The following is a 16959-nucleotide window of genomic DNA, read 5'->3' as shown; positions in this document are numbered from 1 at the left end:
AGGTGGTAAGCTCGGTTTTGCGTGTCTCAGATGCCCCAAAGAGATTATCTCCTCTTACTAGAAATAAAGAGTGTGGTAGTAAAAACAAGGGTGATTTTGAGTTGGGTTCTCTGCTCTGCCTGCAGGAGTTGGTACTCTGAATATAACATGTAAAGGGACAACCCATTAACAGCAACCTTGGGTTTTGTTTAAGGTGGTTCCTGAGAATGGATTTGAAGTTTTTAGAAGAGTATTTGTGGATTTTGAAGGAATCAGCTTGCGAAGGAAGTTCCTCAATGGCTTGGAACCAGAAAACATCCACATGATGATTGGTATGACCCAGGCTTTCATTAATGGGAAGACTGCCTTACCATTTGTGAGTTTCTGGTCCTTAGTTACGAAATGATTCTCCTTATAGGTTCTTCTAATCTGTTCTTCTTTCCTTGGTTAGGCTCAATGACGATCGACTGTTTGGGGATTCTGAATGACCTCTCTGACTGTGAAGATAAGCTCTTTCCTATCGGATACCAGTAAGTCCAGGGAAGACAGGGTGCAGCAGCCCAGTGTGGCTCCCTGGAAGTACGGGGTCGTTAAGTGTGGAGATATACTTGGTAGCTGCCATTCACTATTCAAAACCCCCACTCACCAGTTCTAGGCCCAGGCTGTCACATCTGCCTTAGCCTCATGCATTACTGTGCCCAGCTAACAGATTACAAACTTAGCCTGGGCTACATAGTGAGACCCTGTCTCAAAGCAAATAATTTATAATCTTTTACGTTGATAAAATTATTTTGACAAGCTGACAATGAATGATCAAAATGTATCTTCTAAAGCCATTTGGTATTGTGTATACCTTTAACACAGACATTTGGAAGAGAAGCTGAGGCAGGTGGATCTCTGTGGGTTCCAGCCAGCTAGGACCAGGGGGAGATCCTGTCTCCAGGAAAAAAAAAAAATCGCCTCCTGTCTCCCTCTTGAGAAGCTGATTTTGCAGCACCTTTTCTAATTCTGCATTCCAGCTCTAACATAGTCTACACCTGTGTTCGTCTTGTAGCACTTTGCTGATGGGGAAGTACCTCAGGTTTGAGCTTTTTAGGGTCTCAGGTTACATGCACTTGAGGCATTAATCCCTAATGGAAGGCAGTGGCATTATAGTTACTGATCTTTTTCAGTGGGTAGAATGTTTTACTGTCTCGAGTACTTTTTTTTGAAAAGGTCATACAACTTTCCGAGAGCCTAAGAAACATTTAAGATTTCCCAAAGTTTAAAACCACTATACAAGGATAATCTCCAATTAGAACCTAAGAAATAAAGCTATAGTCTCTGAGTTGAGACTAGAGACCCGTGATGGGGAGAAATTTGGGGGCTGATCATTTGTGCATCTGTCCTCCGTTTGTGTCTTTTTCCTGTGTTTGCCAGGTGTTCCCGGGTATATTGGAGCACCACAGATGCTCGAAAGCGCTGTGTGTACACCTGCAAGATCGTGGAGTGCCGTCCACCTGTTGTAGAGCCAGATATCAACAGCACAGTTGACCATGACGACAACAGGACCATCGCGCACAGCCCATCCTCATTTATAGGTTAGACTTAATCCAAGTGGGATCTGAGTGCAAGTGTTTTGACTATGCACTGGGATTGAAAAATGGGGGACAGCCGGGCGGTGGTGGCCCATGCCTTTAATCCCAGCACTTGGGAGGCAGAAACAGGCGGATCTCTGTGCGTTCAAGGCCAGCTTGGTCTACAGAGTGAGTTCCAGGAAAGGCACAAAGCCACACAGAGAAACCCTGTCTCAAAAAACCAAAAAGGAAAATGGGGGACAATTTAATTTGGGACACCCCCTTTTTCACTCTGTAAACCTGCGTGTGTGGTGTATGTGGCATGGCGTGTTCGAGGGTTGGACACAATTTGTGGCGTTGGCTCTTTCCTTCCACTGTGGGTTCCAGCTCAGAAATCATGCCTGAGCACGCACCCACCCATTGTGGCTGCTGGCCTAATATTGGTTCATCTGTTAGATATTTTAACTGCCCTCTTTCAGTTACCAGTTTTTATCCCTATCACAGAAGCTTCATGTAAGGACAGTCAAAGTACAGCGGCCATTCTACGTCCTCCGTCCCCAGACCGACCTCATGCCCAGACCTCGAGCTCCTGCTATTACCATGTCATCTCAAAGGTCCCTAGGATTCGAACGCCCAGCTACTCCCCTACACAGAGGTCCCCTGGTTGCCGGCCATTGCCTTCTGCAGGTAAAGGACCCACGTGACTGTTCTCTTAGGTAACCTTAACTTGGTGACTTTGACTAACCGAAAGGTTGCCTATAAACAGGTGCATCCAAATGGTTGAAACTGGAGACTTGACACGTTTGTTCTAGCCCGGACTGACTTTCTTTTTTCTCTCTTGTTCAGGAAGTCCTACCCCAACCACTCATGAAATCGTCACAGTAGGCGACCCTTTACTCTCCTCTGGTCTTCGGAGCATTGGCTCCAGGCGGCATAGTACTTCTTCCTTGTCACCCCTGCGGTCCAAGCTCCGGATAATGTCTCCAATGAGAACTGGGGGTGTATACTCCAGGAATAGTGTTTCCTCAGTCTCCACCCTTGGGACCGCTGCAGATCCCGAGTCAAGTGCCAAAGCAACTGATCGTGCCCTAGGTCCGTTGAATTCAAGTGCTAATCTAGGGTACGGCACCCACACCGCTTCAGGGTCACAAAGGACAGTGGTCACCGGAGGCTCCAAATCCAGTCATTTGGATGGGTCTCCATCATCAGAAAGAAAGCGCTCCAATGCTCCAGATTTGGCACCCAAGGGCTCCTCGTTAAAGGGAGAGAAAAGCAGAGCTGTGAGTTCCAAGAGCTCAGATGGATCTGCACATAACACCGCTTACTCTGGAACCCCGGAGCTGGCACCACAGGCTCATAACACGGCTCCCGGAGAGTTAAATGTTAGTAGGCTAGGCACTTTTGCTGAAGCCTCTTCAGCGCCATTTTCTCCTAAAGAAACTCTCTCCTACCCACAACTCCACTTGAGGGGGCAAAGGAATGATCGAGACCAGCACACAGACTCTACCCAGTCAGCAAAGCCCTCTCCAAACGAAGATGGTGAAATCAAAACCTTAAAGCTTCCTGGTGTGAGCCACAGACCGTCCATTCTTCATGAACATGTTGGGTCTAGTTCCAGAGACCGGAGACAGAGAGGGAAAAAGACTTGTAAGGAGACTTGCAAAGAGAAGCCCTCCAGCAAAGCCTCTTTGGAACCCGGTCAGATAACGGCCGGTGAGGAAGGAAAGCTGAAGCCAGGGTTTGCTGATGAGGCTTTGACTCCTGGGTTTCTGGGGCAGCGGCCATGTAATAATGTTTCATCTGATAAAATTGGGGATAAAGCCCTTCCTATTTCAGGAGTCCCTAAAGGTCAATCCACACAAGTAGAAGGATCTTCCAAGGAGTTACAGGCACCCCGGAAGTGCTCCGTCAAAGTGACACCTCTGAAAATGGAAAGTGAGAATCAATCCAAAAATCCCCCAAAAGAAAGTGGCCCTGGCTCTCCTGTACAAATAGAGCCAGCATGTCCGGTAGAACCAGTTTCAGCTTCCAGAAGTCCAGGAGCTGGCCCAGGGGTTCAGCCAAGCCCCAACAATACCTCATCCCAAGACCCTCAAAGTAACAACTATCAGAATCTTCCAGAACAGGACAGAAACCTAATGATCCCAGATGGCCCCAAACCTCAGGAGGATGGCTCTTTTAAGAGGCGGTATCCCCGCCGCAGTGCCCGTGCACGGTCTAATATGTTCTTTGGGCTCACTCCACTCTATGGAGTCAGGTCTTATGGTGAAGAGGACCTTCCGTTCTACAGCAGTTCTACTGGGAAAAAGCGAGGAAAGAGATCAGCAGAAGGGCAGGTGGATGGGGCCGATGACTTGAGCACTTCAGATGAAGACGATGTGTACTATTACAACTTCACAAGAACGGTCATTTCTTCGGGTGGTGAGGAGCGACTGGCAGCCCATAATTTATTTCGGGAGGAGGAACAGTGTGATCTTCCAAAAATTTCACAATTGGATGGTGTTGATGATGGGACAGAGAGTGATACTAGTGTCACTGCCACAACCAGGAAAAGCAGCCAGATTCCAAAAAGAAATGGTAAAGAAAACGGAACAGAAAACGTAAAGGTTGATCGGCCTGATGAGGCTGGGGAGAAAGAGCATGTCATTAAGAGTGCTGTTGGCCACAAACACGAGCCGAAGTTGGAAAACTGCCACTCCGTGAGCAGAGCGAAGGCACAGGGCCAGGACTCCTTGGAAGCTCAGCTCAGCTCTTTGGAATCAAGCCGCAGAGTCCATACAAGTACCCCCTCAGACAAAAACTTGCTGGACACCTACAACACAGAGCTCCTGAAATCTGACTCTGACAACAACAACAGCGATGACTGTGGGAACATTCTGCCCTCAGACATCATGGACTTTGTACTAAAGAACACTCCGTCCATGCAGGCTCTGGGGGAGAGTCCAGAGTCGTCATCTTCCGAACTCCTGACTCTTGGGGAAGGGCTGGGTCTTGACAGTAATCGGGAAAAGGATATGGGTCTTTTTGAAGTGTTTTCTCAGCAGCTGCCAGCGACAGAGCCTGTGGACAGTAGTGTCTCCTCTTCCATCTCAGCAGAGGAGCAGTTTGAGCTGCCTCTTGAGCTGCCGTCTGACCTCTCTGTCCTGACCACCCGCAGTCCCACTGTCCCTAGCCAGAATCCCAGTCGATTGGCCGTAATCTCAGATTCAGGGGAGAAGCGAGTGACCATGACAGAAAAGTCTGTAGCTTCTACCGAGGGTGACCCAGCACTGCTGAGTCCGGGAGTAGACTCTACTCCTGAAGGCCACATGACTCCGGATCATTTCATCCAAGGACACATGGATGCAGATCACATCTCCAGCCCTCCCTGTGGTTCAGTGGAACAAGGTCATGGCAACAATCAGGATTTAACTAGAAACAGTAGCACCCCTGGCCTTCAGGTACCTGTTTCCCCTACTGTTCCCATCCAGAACCAGAAGTATGTGCCCAATTCTACTGATAGCCCTGGCCCATCTCAGATCTCTAATGCAGCTGTGCAGACCACTCCACCCCACCTGAAACCAGCCACTGAGAAACTCATTGTTGTTAACCAGAACATGCAGCCACTTTATGTTCTCCAAACTCTTCCAAATGGAGTGACCCAAAAAATCCAGTTGACCTCTCCTGTTAGTTCTACACCCAGTGTGATGGAGACAAATACTTCGGTTTTGGGGCCCATGGGAAGTGGGCTCACCCTAACTGCAGGACTAAATCCAAGCTTGCCACCTTCTCAGTCTCTGTTCCCTCCTGCTAGCAAAGGATTGCTCTCCATGCCTCATCACCAGCACTTACATTCCTTCCCTGCAGCTGCTCAAAGCAGCTTCCCACCTAACATCAGCAGCCCTCCGTCAGGCCTACTTATTGGGGTTCAGCCTCCTCCAGATCCCCAACTTTTGGGTTCAGAAGCCAACCAGAGGACAGACCTCACTACCACAGTAGCCACTCCATCCTCTGGACTCAAGAAAAGACCCATATCTCGTCTGCACACTCGAAAGAATAAAAAACTTGCTCCCTCTAGTGCCCCTTCCAACATTGCCCCTTCTGATGTGGTTTCTAACATGACACTGATTAATTTTACACCCTCCCAGCTTTCAAACCATCCCAACCTGTTAGATTTGGGGTCACTTAACACTTCATCTCACCGAACTGTCCCCAACATCATCAAAAGATCTAAATCTGGCATCATGTATTTTGAACAGGCACCCCTGTTACCACCACAGAGTGTGGGCGGAAGCACTGCCACAGTGGCGGGCACATCAACGATAAGCCAGGATACTAGCCACCTCACATCTGGGCCTGTGTCTGCCTTGGCATCCGGTTCCTCTGTCTTGAATGTGGTATCCATGCAAACTACAACAGTCCCTACAAGTAGTGCATCAGTTCCAGGACATGTCACCCTGTCCAACCAGAGGTTGCTTGGGACCCCAGACATTGGCTCAATAAGCAATCTTCTAATCAAAGCCAGCCAGCAGAGCCTGGGCATTCAGGACCAGCCTCTGGCTTTACCACCAAGTTCAGGAATGTTCTCACAGCGGGGGCCATCACAGACTCCTTCCGCTGCTGCAATGACAGCAGCATCTAGCGTCTGTGTGCTCCCCTCACCGCAGACTACGGGCATGACAGCCGCATCCCCTTCTGGGGAGGCTGAAGAGCACTATAAGCTGCAGCAGGTGAACCAGCTCCTAGCTGGCAAAACCAGCATCCTCGCTTCACAGCGGGAACGGGACCCCGACTCTGCTTCGGGGACCCAGCCATCCAACTTCACCCAGACGGCAGATGCTCCTAACGGTGTGAGGCCAGAGCAGAGCAAGGCTTTACCGTCAGCTAAGCAAGCCGGCTCCACCTCTCCGGGGAGTGCCCCATCCTCTGGTCATCAGTCAGCAAGTTCCTCAGTGCCAGGTACCACTAAACCAAAACCAAAAGTCAAGAGGATTCAGTTGCCCCTAGACAAAGGGAGCGGCAAGAAGCACAAAGTCTCCCATTTGCGGTCCAGTTCTTCTGAAGCACACATTCCAGGTCACGATGCCAACCCGGCGCCCCAGCCCTCAGCCACACGGTAAGTGATAGGCAGGTTCATTCTGCTCCCATGTGGGGTTCTGTGTTGTGGGTGTGGCACTGCTCACTTGGTGGGGTGGGGGTACTTCTATCACTTGGGCTTTAGTGATCAGTGGAGTAAAAACTAGCTCATCAGTAGATGCTTTGACCAAGAACTACTGCTTTGATTGTCCTTTGCTTTGATTTTAGACAGTGCTGATACCCGTTTCTGTTTCTTTTTGCTGAGGTTTGGGGATTTGAGAGAATGATGGTCCTGTCTGATGGACAAGGGCTCCTGCTATGGCGTCTCACGAAGCCCTCTCATTCTTAAAATCTCATTGGAAGTATAGCATATATAGTATAGAGGAGACTTCCCTTCTCCTACAAAGTCCCTGTGACCTCTTACTAGCTTTTGAGACCTTAGTTACTGTTGCAGGCTTGTGAACTTGATCTGTCCAATGCATATTTGCTGATGGTTTCTTGAAAAGAGATACAACCCATTCTGTTCTAGGACTCCTAGAGCTGACAGGGAGCAGCAGGACGCAGCTGGTATGGAGCAGCCTTCACAGAAGGAGTGTGGGCAGCCTGTGGGGTGAGCTGCAGATCTCTCTTATGTCCACCACATGTAAAACAGGCTTCCTCCTGATTTGCATTGGGTTTTGTTTTGTTGGCAGAAGTGTTCTTGATAGGCATCACATGGTATGGATGTCTTTAATCCCAGTATTGGGCAGGCTGAGGCAAGCTGATCTCTATGAGTTTGAGGCCAGTCAAGGCCACATAGTAAGACCTTGCTCCCTCCCCACCCAAAAAAAGGGTCCTATGTTGTTTCTGTGAGACTAAATACAGACGGGCTTGTAAAACAAAAATGGAGTAAATATCTTTGATCTTTTAAAATTGTAGTTCTTATCTGTGTGTGTGTACATGTACTTGTGTGCTGCAGGAGCAGAGGTCAGAGGACAGCTCTGCAATCATTTCGCTCCTCCTGCCTTTACCTGGGCTCCAAAGATCAAACGCAGGTGGTCAGGCTTACACAGCAACTCATTTTACAATCTGAGCCATCTTGCTGGCCCACCTCCTCCACACACACACCCCTTTCCTTTTTCTTTTCTTTCTTTCTTTTTTTGTTTTTGTTTTTGTTTTTTGAGACAGGGTTTCTCTGTGTAGCTTTGCGCCTTTTCCTGAAACTCACTTGGTAGCCCAGGCTGGCTTCAAACTCACAGAGATCCGCCTGGCTCCGCCTCCCGAGTGCTGGGATTAAAGGCGTGCGCCACCACTGCCCAGCTCCTTTTTCCTTTTTCTAAGCTAGAATTATTTAAATGATTTCTGGTGGCTCCTGTATGTCCTGTTCACCCCTTCTCAGTCTGTTCCCTAGAAGTTGCTTTGGTAGTAGTTTGGTGTTTGGGTTTTTTGTTTGTTTGTTTGTTTGTTTGTTTTATAATTTATTTATTTATGTGCATTGGTGTTTTGCCTTCATGTGTGTCTGTGTGGGGGTGTCAGATCCCCTGGAACTGGAGTTACAGACAGTTGTGAGCTGCCATGTGGGTGCTGGGAATTGAACCTGCGTCTTCTGGAAGAGCAGCCAGTGCTCTTAACCACTAAGCCATCTCCCAAGCCCCTGGTTTGCTTTGATTCTGCAGCTAGTCTATGTATGTACTCGTATGTAAACTGTGTACATGCTTTCACATTACATGGATGCTGTTGCACCTACTGTTCTCCATTGCTTGTTTCCTGAACCTCTTCCTGGAATGGCATGTGTCCATGCTGTGTTCCAGGTGTTTCTCTGCAGCTTCCAGTGCTGCTGTGTGCTCTACAGTTAAAAAAAAAAAAAGGAAAGGAAAGGGGTGTGTGTGTGTGGAGGAGGTGGGCCAGCAAGATGGCTCAGATTGTAAAATGAGTTGCTGTGTAAGCCTGACCACCTGCGTTTGATCTTTGAAGCCCAGGTAAAGGCAGGAGGAGCGAAATGATTGCAGAGCTGTCCTCTGACCTCTGCTCCTGCAGCACACAAGTGCATGTACACACACACAAATAAGAACTACAATTTTAAAAGATCAAAGATATTTACTCCATTTTTACTTAACTAGTTAACTTCATGCATGTTAGTATGCACTGGGTATTTCAGGAGTTGCTAAGTTTGAAAAGCTGGAAATAGGTGGTGTACTAGCTCATGCAGCTTACCCGTATTTTTAGTTAAGCCAGCTGACTTATTTAAATTGTACAGCACTGTCCTGACAAGTGTCTTTGTATTTTTTCCTACTATAAGATTATGAGAACCGCAGAGGTGCCATCCCCAATCTCAAAATCAAATGCTTCCTGCCAATGTTTGGGAAGAACTCTCATAAGCATGGGTTTGGGGCTAGAGAAAAGCAAAGCAGTTGAGTGCTTTCTGTTCGCACAGAGCATCCGTGTTTGGATCCAGTGCCTCTCCAGCTTCTGTGGGCACCCATACAGTCATGGCACACACACCATATACAAAAACAAATTTTAAAACCTTGATGACCTAAGTTTGATCCCTGGGTCCTGCAGTGAAGGAGCTTTTCAACACCCAGGCATACGTACTCCCCCACCCCCACACACTAATAAATAAAAAAAATTAAAGCACTTTATGGTCATTTTCTAGGTAGCTGTTTTAAATAACTGATAGAATATGTGGCAGATTATGAATAGTTGTTTTATCTTTGAGTTGAAAACCAACTGGCCTCCCCTCTCATGTCTGGTTTTATTTTCATTCAGACCGGTGGCTGCTCTTCCAGAGATTCAGGCAACAAATCCAGCAAGTGAGCAAGAAAATGCAGGTATGTGGTTGGTTAATGGGTTATAATAGAGAACTCTAAAGCCAGAAGGTCTGTTAAAAATCATGTATGTTAGCTGCGCATGGTGGCATGCACTTGCAACCCCAACACTTAGAAAGCTGAGGCAGAATTGTGAGTTCAGGGCAAGCCTGAGCTTCATAGTCGGCTGGAGGGGCAGCCTGTGCTACATCACAAGTCCCAGCCTAGAAACAAAAGAATCACTGCCTGCATTGTCTCCTGATACTCTGGATGGGAGAGAAGCCAACTGAAGTCCCAAGAAGTTAAGTGGTGTAAAGTCCTGGAGTCAAACTCAGCCCTTTCTTCCATCTTCCCTCCATTGTGGTCTGTCGTCACATGCCAGGTGGATCCGCCCCTGCTGACCTGGATTTAAGGGCAGTGACACTTTAGGTGGCTTGCGATAATCTTTAGTTGGCTCCTGAGTTGGTTCTCATACCTGGTTGGCAACTTAGGGTGAATTCCCTTCAGGATACCGGAGCCATCTATCTTAGGTTGTTGGGATTTGATCCTAAAATCACAGCGCTTTTTCTTGGCCTACTGCAATTTGGTCACTTTACAGTTAGCATAGTAGACACACAGAACCTTGAGCACTTGGCTCCAGAAGCAGAGGCAGGAAGGTTTGTAATGTGTTTGAAGACAGCCTGGGCTACATACTGGACCTCAGAGTGAGCTGTTGTCTTAGAAAAACTGATTAAGTAAATAAATGATAATAAAAAATGACTTCCCAGAAGTCAAAGGCTTAGGCTTGATTTGGGCTGTTAACCATATCTCAATGAGTGGCCAGTTCCTCAAGCCTGAGTCCTGATTACAGGCAGGCATGGTGGCTGAGTTCAGTCTCCAGAACCAGGCAGGTTCAAATCCCATGTTTACTTTAGCTATTCAAATTTGGCTTTTACTTAGCCTGCTTCGGTTTCCCCATGTTTATTCATGTATTGATTCATTCGTTGCATTGCATTGAATGAGGTCTCACTGGGTTGTCCTGGCTGGCCTAGAACTTTCTTAGGCAGCTCAGGCTAGCATTGATCATCCTTCCTCATCTTCACAACAGGGTCACAGGCATACACCACCACACCCAACTCAGTTTTAAAAAGGAGTCAAGCTGGGCTTGGTACAGCATGCTTCTAAGTGTAGCACTTGGGAAGCAAAGGCAGGCTGATCTATGTGAGTTTGAGGCCATCATGGTCTCCATAGCAAGTTCCAGGCCAGACAGGATTACACAGTAAAAACTTATTTCAAAAAGGGGAAGAAAAAAGAGAGGGGAGTCAATCATAACTGTCTCAGTGGTTGTTGTTAGGATCACAGGAGGTGATCTGGGCCTAGAAGAGTACCTGAGATATTCTCATGGAGTAAAGGGAATTTTTGTTCACTTTGGTTTGACTTGGCCTTGATCCTATTGAGAGCAGTTGTGTATTGGGGGGGGGGGGGGGAGATCATTGTCATACCAGAAGCTCTGCTACAAAAAAAAAAAAAAAAAAAAACCACCTATTAAATAACACGCACGCACACACACACACACACACGCACGCACGCACGCACGCACGCACGCACACATACCCTCACCATTTTAGTACTTGGTAGCTGTGTTACTGGTGAGTAGGGATAGCACACGATATAGCATGTCCTCAGAAATGGAGGTGATGGGTGTAGAGCAGCGGTTCTCAACCCTCTTAATGCTGCCACCCTTTCATACAGTTCCTCAGGTTGTGGTGACCTCCAACCATAACATTATTTTTGTTGCTACTGTTATGAGTCATAATGCAGATATCTGTGTTTTCTGATGGTCTTGGACCCTGTGAAAGGTCGTTCCATCCTCAAAGGGGTCGTGACCTACAGGTTGAGAAGCTCCGGTGTAGAGCAGTCTGCGCCTAGCACTCCATGCCCTTGTTTCCCTTCCAGAATCTAAAGCGGTGGAGGAAGAGGAGAGCAGCTTCAGCTCTCCGCTGATGCTCTGGCTCCAGCAGGAACAGAAGAGGAAGGAAAGCATTACTGAGCAGAAGCCCAAGAAAGGACTTGTGTTTGAGATTTCAAGCGATGACGGTTTCCAGATCTGTGCGGAAAGCATTGAAGGTGAGTGGTTAAGTCCGCCTTCCGTCGGCCGCTGTGGCGGTGGCTGCCCTGCACAGGAGACACTTTCTTGTTGAAGAAGCAGCTGCTGTTCTTGAGAAGCCTTAGGTGATGCAGGCCTGTGTCACCCACACACCTAGCAGAGCTGCTCTCTCCAGCTTATCCCCTGCGGGCTGCCCCTCCTCCTCCGGGGCTGCTCCCACAGTGTTCCTCTGCCCTGGTTACTGCTAGCTCTGCCTCTTCTGTCTGCTGCAGCAGGACGCCCTGCGTGCAGATGTTATGGTCCAGTCGGTCTCACTCATTGAACCACGGGCTCTGCAAGGCAGGCTGGGATTTTACTTTCTTGTTCACCCTTTGCTTGTCAGGTGCTCGTTAGCTGCTAGAGATCTAGTGAGGGCCTCCTAGGCTCTCAGTGCTGGCAGTGTTAAAGCAATGAAAGATCACTGCAGTAAATTAGGGCTCCCTAGAGCCCCGGAAGACGGTTACAGCAACAGATCAGTGAGGGGGAAATGGAGTCCGGGTTAGCTGAAGAGGGATGCAGGGAGCGCTCCACAAAGAGAATGTAACCAAGTTAGACAAGCTTGGGTTTTGAGTAGTTTTGGATGAGAAAAGGACTTTGAAGTGAAAGGAAAATTGGAAGGTGAATTGGGTACAAGTTTGAGAGAGAGCCCATAGTGACAAACCATGAGATCTTGGAAACTTAAGTACAGTAAAAGCAGAAATTCAGGAAGCTCAGTGTAGCAGCTCTTTACAAGACAAGCTGACCGGGCCTGGTGCAACCTAGCGGGACCTTTTCAAACTAAAATAAATACATAACCAACCAAGGGCTGAGTACAGACCACTGTGTTAAATGCTTTTATCTAGCATGTGCAGAGTCTTAGGTTTGGTCCCCAGCGCCTCAAGGTGGGGATGGGATGGCGTTGAATTGGAGACACTGGGAAGCATGAAATTATTAATAAGCCTATTGTTAGCTATAGTAGAAATGCCAGGGAATAAAGACCACATGGGAGAAGGAAGGAAGGAAGAGTGGACAGACTTGGTGACTACTTCAGTATAAAGGGAGAGGGAGAAGAAGCAGAGATACTCAGACCTGGATGTGGTGGTGCAGGCCTCTACACCAGGTACTGTGGAGCCTGAGGCGGAGATTACTTGAACCCAGGAGTTCAGTCGAGACCAGCCTAGGCAATGCAGTAAGACTGCTTAAATAAGTAAGTAAAGGAAGAGAGAATTTGAAAATGTGACTCCTCAAAGTACAATCACGATAAGCATTGCGTGTGTGAAAATGTAACAAGGTTGAGTGTGAGCTTGGCCTGGTGGGGCATACCTGTGATCCCAGCACTCGGGAAGCAGAGCCAAGAAGATTGCCACACCTTCAAGGCTAGTTTGGGCGACCCAGTGAATTCCAGCCTACAGTATGAACCTGTCTCTATTAAAAAGAAGAGGAAATGGGGTGGTCTCACCATCACTGGCCTGGATCTCACTTTGTAGACTAGGCTTTCCTCACACTCACAGACATCTATCGACTCCAGAAAGGTGAGATTAAAGGTGGAAACAACCCCGCCCAGCTGCCACCACATCCAGCCCTGTTTACTTTTTTAAAATTAATGTTAAGGTCAGGTATGGCAATGTGTCAGGACTAGATACTCTGGGGGTTCAGAAGATAAGAGTCTCCTCTGGCTGTGGTAAAGGGGAACACTGTGAACAGGGTATTCCTGGCTGTTTTTCATGTATTGAATTGAGACTTGGAGGAAAATGCCGGAGCACTGACGTCAGATGCAGTGTGATCCCCACACCAGTGGCCAAGCACGCTGTTTGGCAGTAAGCCATCAGCACCAACTCTTCCCCTGCCTGTAGTCTGCTCCTGTGTCCTTTCAGATGCATGGAAGTCGCTGACAGACAAAGTGCAGGAGGCCCGGTCCAATGCTCGCCTGAAGCAGCTCTCCTTCGCAGGTAACCGCCGCAGCTGCTGTTCTGCTGCAGACTCCAATACTCTGGCAGCTCGTCAGTGTGAGCCACAGAGTTGAATCTAAAGGGAAAAAACAACTACTTAAATAAAAAGTATAGTAATTCACAGCTCTGGGGTGTAACTCATCCACTTTCTCCACTTACCGTGAAATTCATTGATGTCCAGTGAATTCACATAGTGCATTACAATCTTACGGCCTGAGCCCTGGTCCTGATGCTGGCACCTGGGATTTGCTTGCTTGCTTCCTCTGTAGATTTGCCTGCTGGAGACTTCATGTAAGTGAAATCCTAATCTGTGACTGTCTTCTTTCACTCTGTGTTTCAAGGTTCCTTTCTCCACTGGCCATGTTGCCCAGTAGTTATGCTTGGCTCCCATGAGGCTTCAGGCTTATCACTAGTGCACCTCAGCAGGGTTTTGTTTCTAAGTGTGCCACGAACATTCGCTTGGTATTTGTTGGGATAGTATAGACTCCTAGTTCACACACACTCCTGGAATGGAGCTCTTATCCACAATAAGCACCTTTATTCTCTATCTAATAATAATACCAGAGTTTCTGCAGTACTGGGAAGTAAACCTAGGACATCACACATACTAAGCAGGCACTCCACACAGCCATATTTACAGGCCCTAAGAAGTAATATTTTAGCTGGAATTTCACATACTTAATAAAAATATGTAGAACATTAGCTGTTTTGCTACTCTCAGAAAGAAACATGACATTGATTTCAGTGCCTTGTTTCTTGTCTTTAAAAATACTTTCGGGCTGGAGAGATGGCTCAGAGGTTAAGAGCACTGACTGTTCTTCCAGAGGTCCTGAGTTCAATTCCCAGCAACCACATGGTGGCTCACAACCATCTATAATGAGATCTGGCACCCTCTTCTGTATACATAATAAATAAATAAATCTTAAAAAAAAAAAATACTTTCAGCCACCCATGCCAGCAGATTTATAGAAATCTTTTCATAAAATAAAGAGAAAATTTGAAAGTTTCTACTATCATGAGGCTGAGGAAAAGCAAACAGCTATGAAGTGTATAGCTCCCACATTCACTGTAAGAGCCCGGGAGGGCTGTGTCTAAAATGTGAACGCTCCTTTCAAATTTGGTGTATGTGAGCTCACAGGACCAGATGCTCTAGTGCCTATAAACAAAATGGAGATCAGATTGGAAGTTAGAGAGTATAAAGCTCAAATCGAAGCCACCAGCTATGTGACCTGGGGTGTGTTAAATTCTCTGTTAGACTTAGTTTGCTCTTTTTAAAATAAAGCTTTTAATGGGCTGGGGGCGTCACTCAAGTGACAGAGTGCTTACCTGGTAGATACAAGCCTCTGGTTCAAAATTACTAAAGAGACTCTGCCCGAGCATGACAAACAGAGCTCTGTCAGGCCTTGCCTACTCCCCCATTCCCTCTGCCTTGCTAAAAACTATTAAATTATATTCCTAAAGTTAGTCCCAAGGTCTGTTCCCTTATTTGGCCCCTTCCTCCTCCTGAGGATGACCACCAAGGTCCAGTTATCAAAGTATTGAAGTCCAGCAATCAAAAGCCCCATTTGGCTGCACTAATTAACATGCCCAATTAAAATTGAGCACCTCATCCTAACACAAGGTTTCCCCCTTTACCTTTATAAACTACCATTTGCCTATGGGCCACATCTGTCTCCCCTCTATCCAGAGGCAGTCCTTTGTCGATGCCCCCCCACAGCAAACACCTCCCCCCCGTCCTTTGTTCCTTTACCCCTTCTCCTTCACCCTCTGTCTCTTGTCCTGTTCTTTGCCCTTTGTCCCTTTGGGGCAAATAAACCTCTTTTGTGCTGAGAACTTGGTCTTGGGGGTCTTGAGCTGATACTGGTCCCTTCACTTACCAAAAAAAAAAGGTGGTGATTCCTACATTGGACGCCGATGTGAGCATGAAATGAAATGGCATATGGTAAACATTCTAGATGTATCAAACATCTTTTTTCAGTAACATTCTAATGCTGATTTCCAAATCATCATTAATGTCACCTACCCTTGGGTAACCTCTGGCTATTACTCTCTAATGCAACCATTTGTTAATGTTGTACAGCTTCCCATTGGCTACACCACTCACCATCCAGGTACCTTTCATTCTATAGGTGTGAACGGTTTGAGGATGCTCGGGATTCTCCATGATGCGGTTGTGTTCCTGATTGAGCAGCTGTCTGGTGCCAAGCACTGTCGGAATTACAAATTCCGTTTCCACAAACCGGAAGAGGCCAATGAACCCCCCTTGAATCCTCATGGCTCAGCCAGGGCTGAGGTCCACTTGAGGCAAGTTCCGTTTTGTCTTACAAGCATTTAAGGTCTTAGCCTTGTTATCTAGTGACAGTTCTTGTCCCACTGACCTTCAGTGTTGGTGACACCATCTTCAGTCTGGTATTAGAACCACTCTCTGAAAACAAACCTTAATCTTTTGCCTCCAGGAAGTCGGCATTTGACATGTTTAACTTCCTGGCTTCTAAACATCGACAGCCTCCTGAATACAACCCTAATGATGAGGAAGAGGAAGAGGTCCAGCTGAAGTCTGCCCGGTAAGTCTTGGTTACAGTGGTTAGTGTACTGTACATGAGACTGCTGCTGCTTCTTGTGGGCTGGAGAGGGAGCAGGCATTCAAATTTGGAAATTTGTTAATAGTCCTCAGAACTCCCCTCTTCAGCTGGGCATGGTTCTGCACATCTGTAATCCTAATATGCAGGAATTAGAAGCAAAAGCATCTCAGGTTCAAGATCATCGCCAGCTATATTCTGAGCTTAAGTGGAAAGCCAGCCTAGGCTACATAAGACCCTGTCTCAAAAACAAAACAAATAAAAAGCACAGAAGAAAAACTTGTTTTCACACCAGTGCTCAGGACACTGTCTAATGGGATGGCAGTTTCTTGGGTGACATTTGGAAGACTGAGACATCATTTTACACTGAAATAGCATTAGCTGGATGGTAACATAAAGAATATGAAGGGGCTGGAGAGATGGCTCAATGGTTGGAAGCACTGGCTGCTCTTCAGAGGACCTGGGTTCAATTCTCAGCACCCACATGGCAACTCACAACTGTCTAATTCAAGATCCAGTGGATCCGACTCCCTCACACAGATATGCAGGCCAAACACCAATGCTCATAAAAATAAAAGTTTTTAAAAAGTGCATATGCAATTTGAAAAATTGTAGGATGCATGTTTTCTTTAACAGTATTCTGTCCCAATTACTATTCTTGTGATACTTGTTACCATTGTCCCAAAGAGCTGTATATATTACAGTGGAGCCGGTCATCATGGGCACGTGTATATGGTCCCAACACTCAGGAGGCTGAGGCAGGAATGTTGCCTCAAGTTTGAGGCTACCCTGGGCCACAAGGGCCTTGTCTCATGAAAACCAAAAATGAAGTCTGGTAGTAACTTGGGAGGTAGAGGCAGAAGAGCCTGAGGCACTCTTGGCTGAATGGAGCAAGTGCGCCCACTCTGTAGCAGCCCGGCCCACCCCTCAGAACTGAGTTCCTAACAGCAT

General features: G+C 47.2%; 1 protein-coding gene across 2 annotated transcripts in view; it reads left to right on the top strand.

The window, feature by feature from the left end:
* Kmt2a (lysine methyltransferase 2A) overlaps positions 1-16959 on the top strand; it is an 81298-nt gene that overhangs the window by 59129 nt on the left and 5210 nt on the right. For both annotated transcript variants that reach the window (XM_036192836.1, XM_036192835.1), the window contains exons 23-33: positions 194-311; positions 431-509; positions 1399-1559; positions 2040-2222; positions 2382-6630; positions 7120-7200; positions 9339-9400; positions 11312-11482; positions 13355-13429; positions 15559-15733; positions 15886-15993. In XM_036192836.1, coding sequence (XP_036048729.1) covers positions 194-311; positions 431-509; positions 1399-1559; positions 2040-2222; positions 2382-6630; positions 7120-7200; positions 9339-9400; positions 11312-11482; positions 13355-13429; positions 15559-15733; positions 15886-15993 — 5462 coding nt within the window. The remainder of the gene's footprint in view (positions 1-193; positions 312-430; positions 510-1398; positions 1560-2039; positions 2223-2381; positions 6631-7119; positions 7201-9338; positions 9401-11311; positions 11483-13354; positions 13430-15558; positions 15734-15885; positions 15994-16959) is intronic.

This window comes from Onychomys torridus, chromosome 7 (assembly GCF_903995425.1).
Source record: "Onychomys torridus chromosome 7, mOncTor1.1, whole genome shotgun sequence".
Classification (NCBI taxonomy): domain Eukaryota; kingdom Metazoa; phylum Chordata; class Mammalia; order Rodentia; family Cricetidae; genus Onychomys; species Onychomys torridus.
The sequence above is the reverse complement of the archived record's forward strand: the minus strand, read 5'-3'. Positions and strand labels throughout refer to the sequence as shown.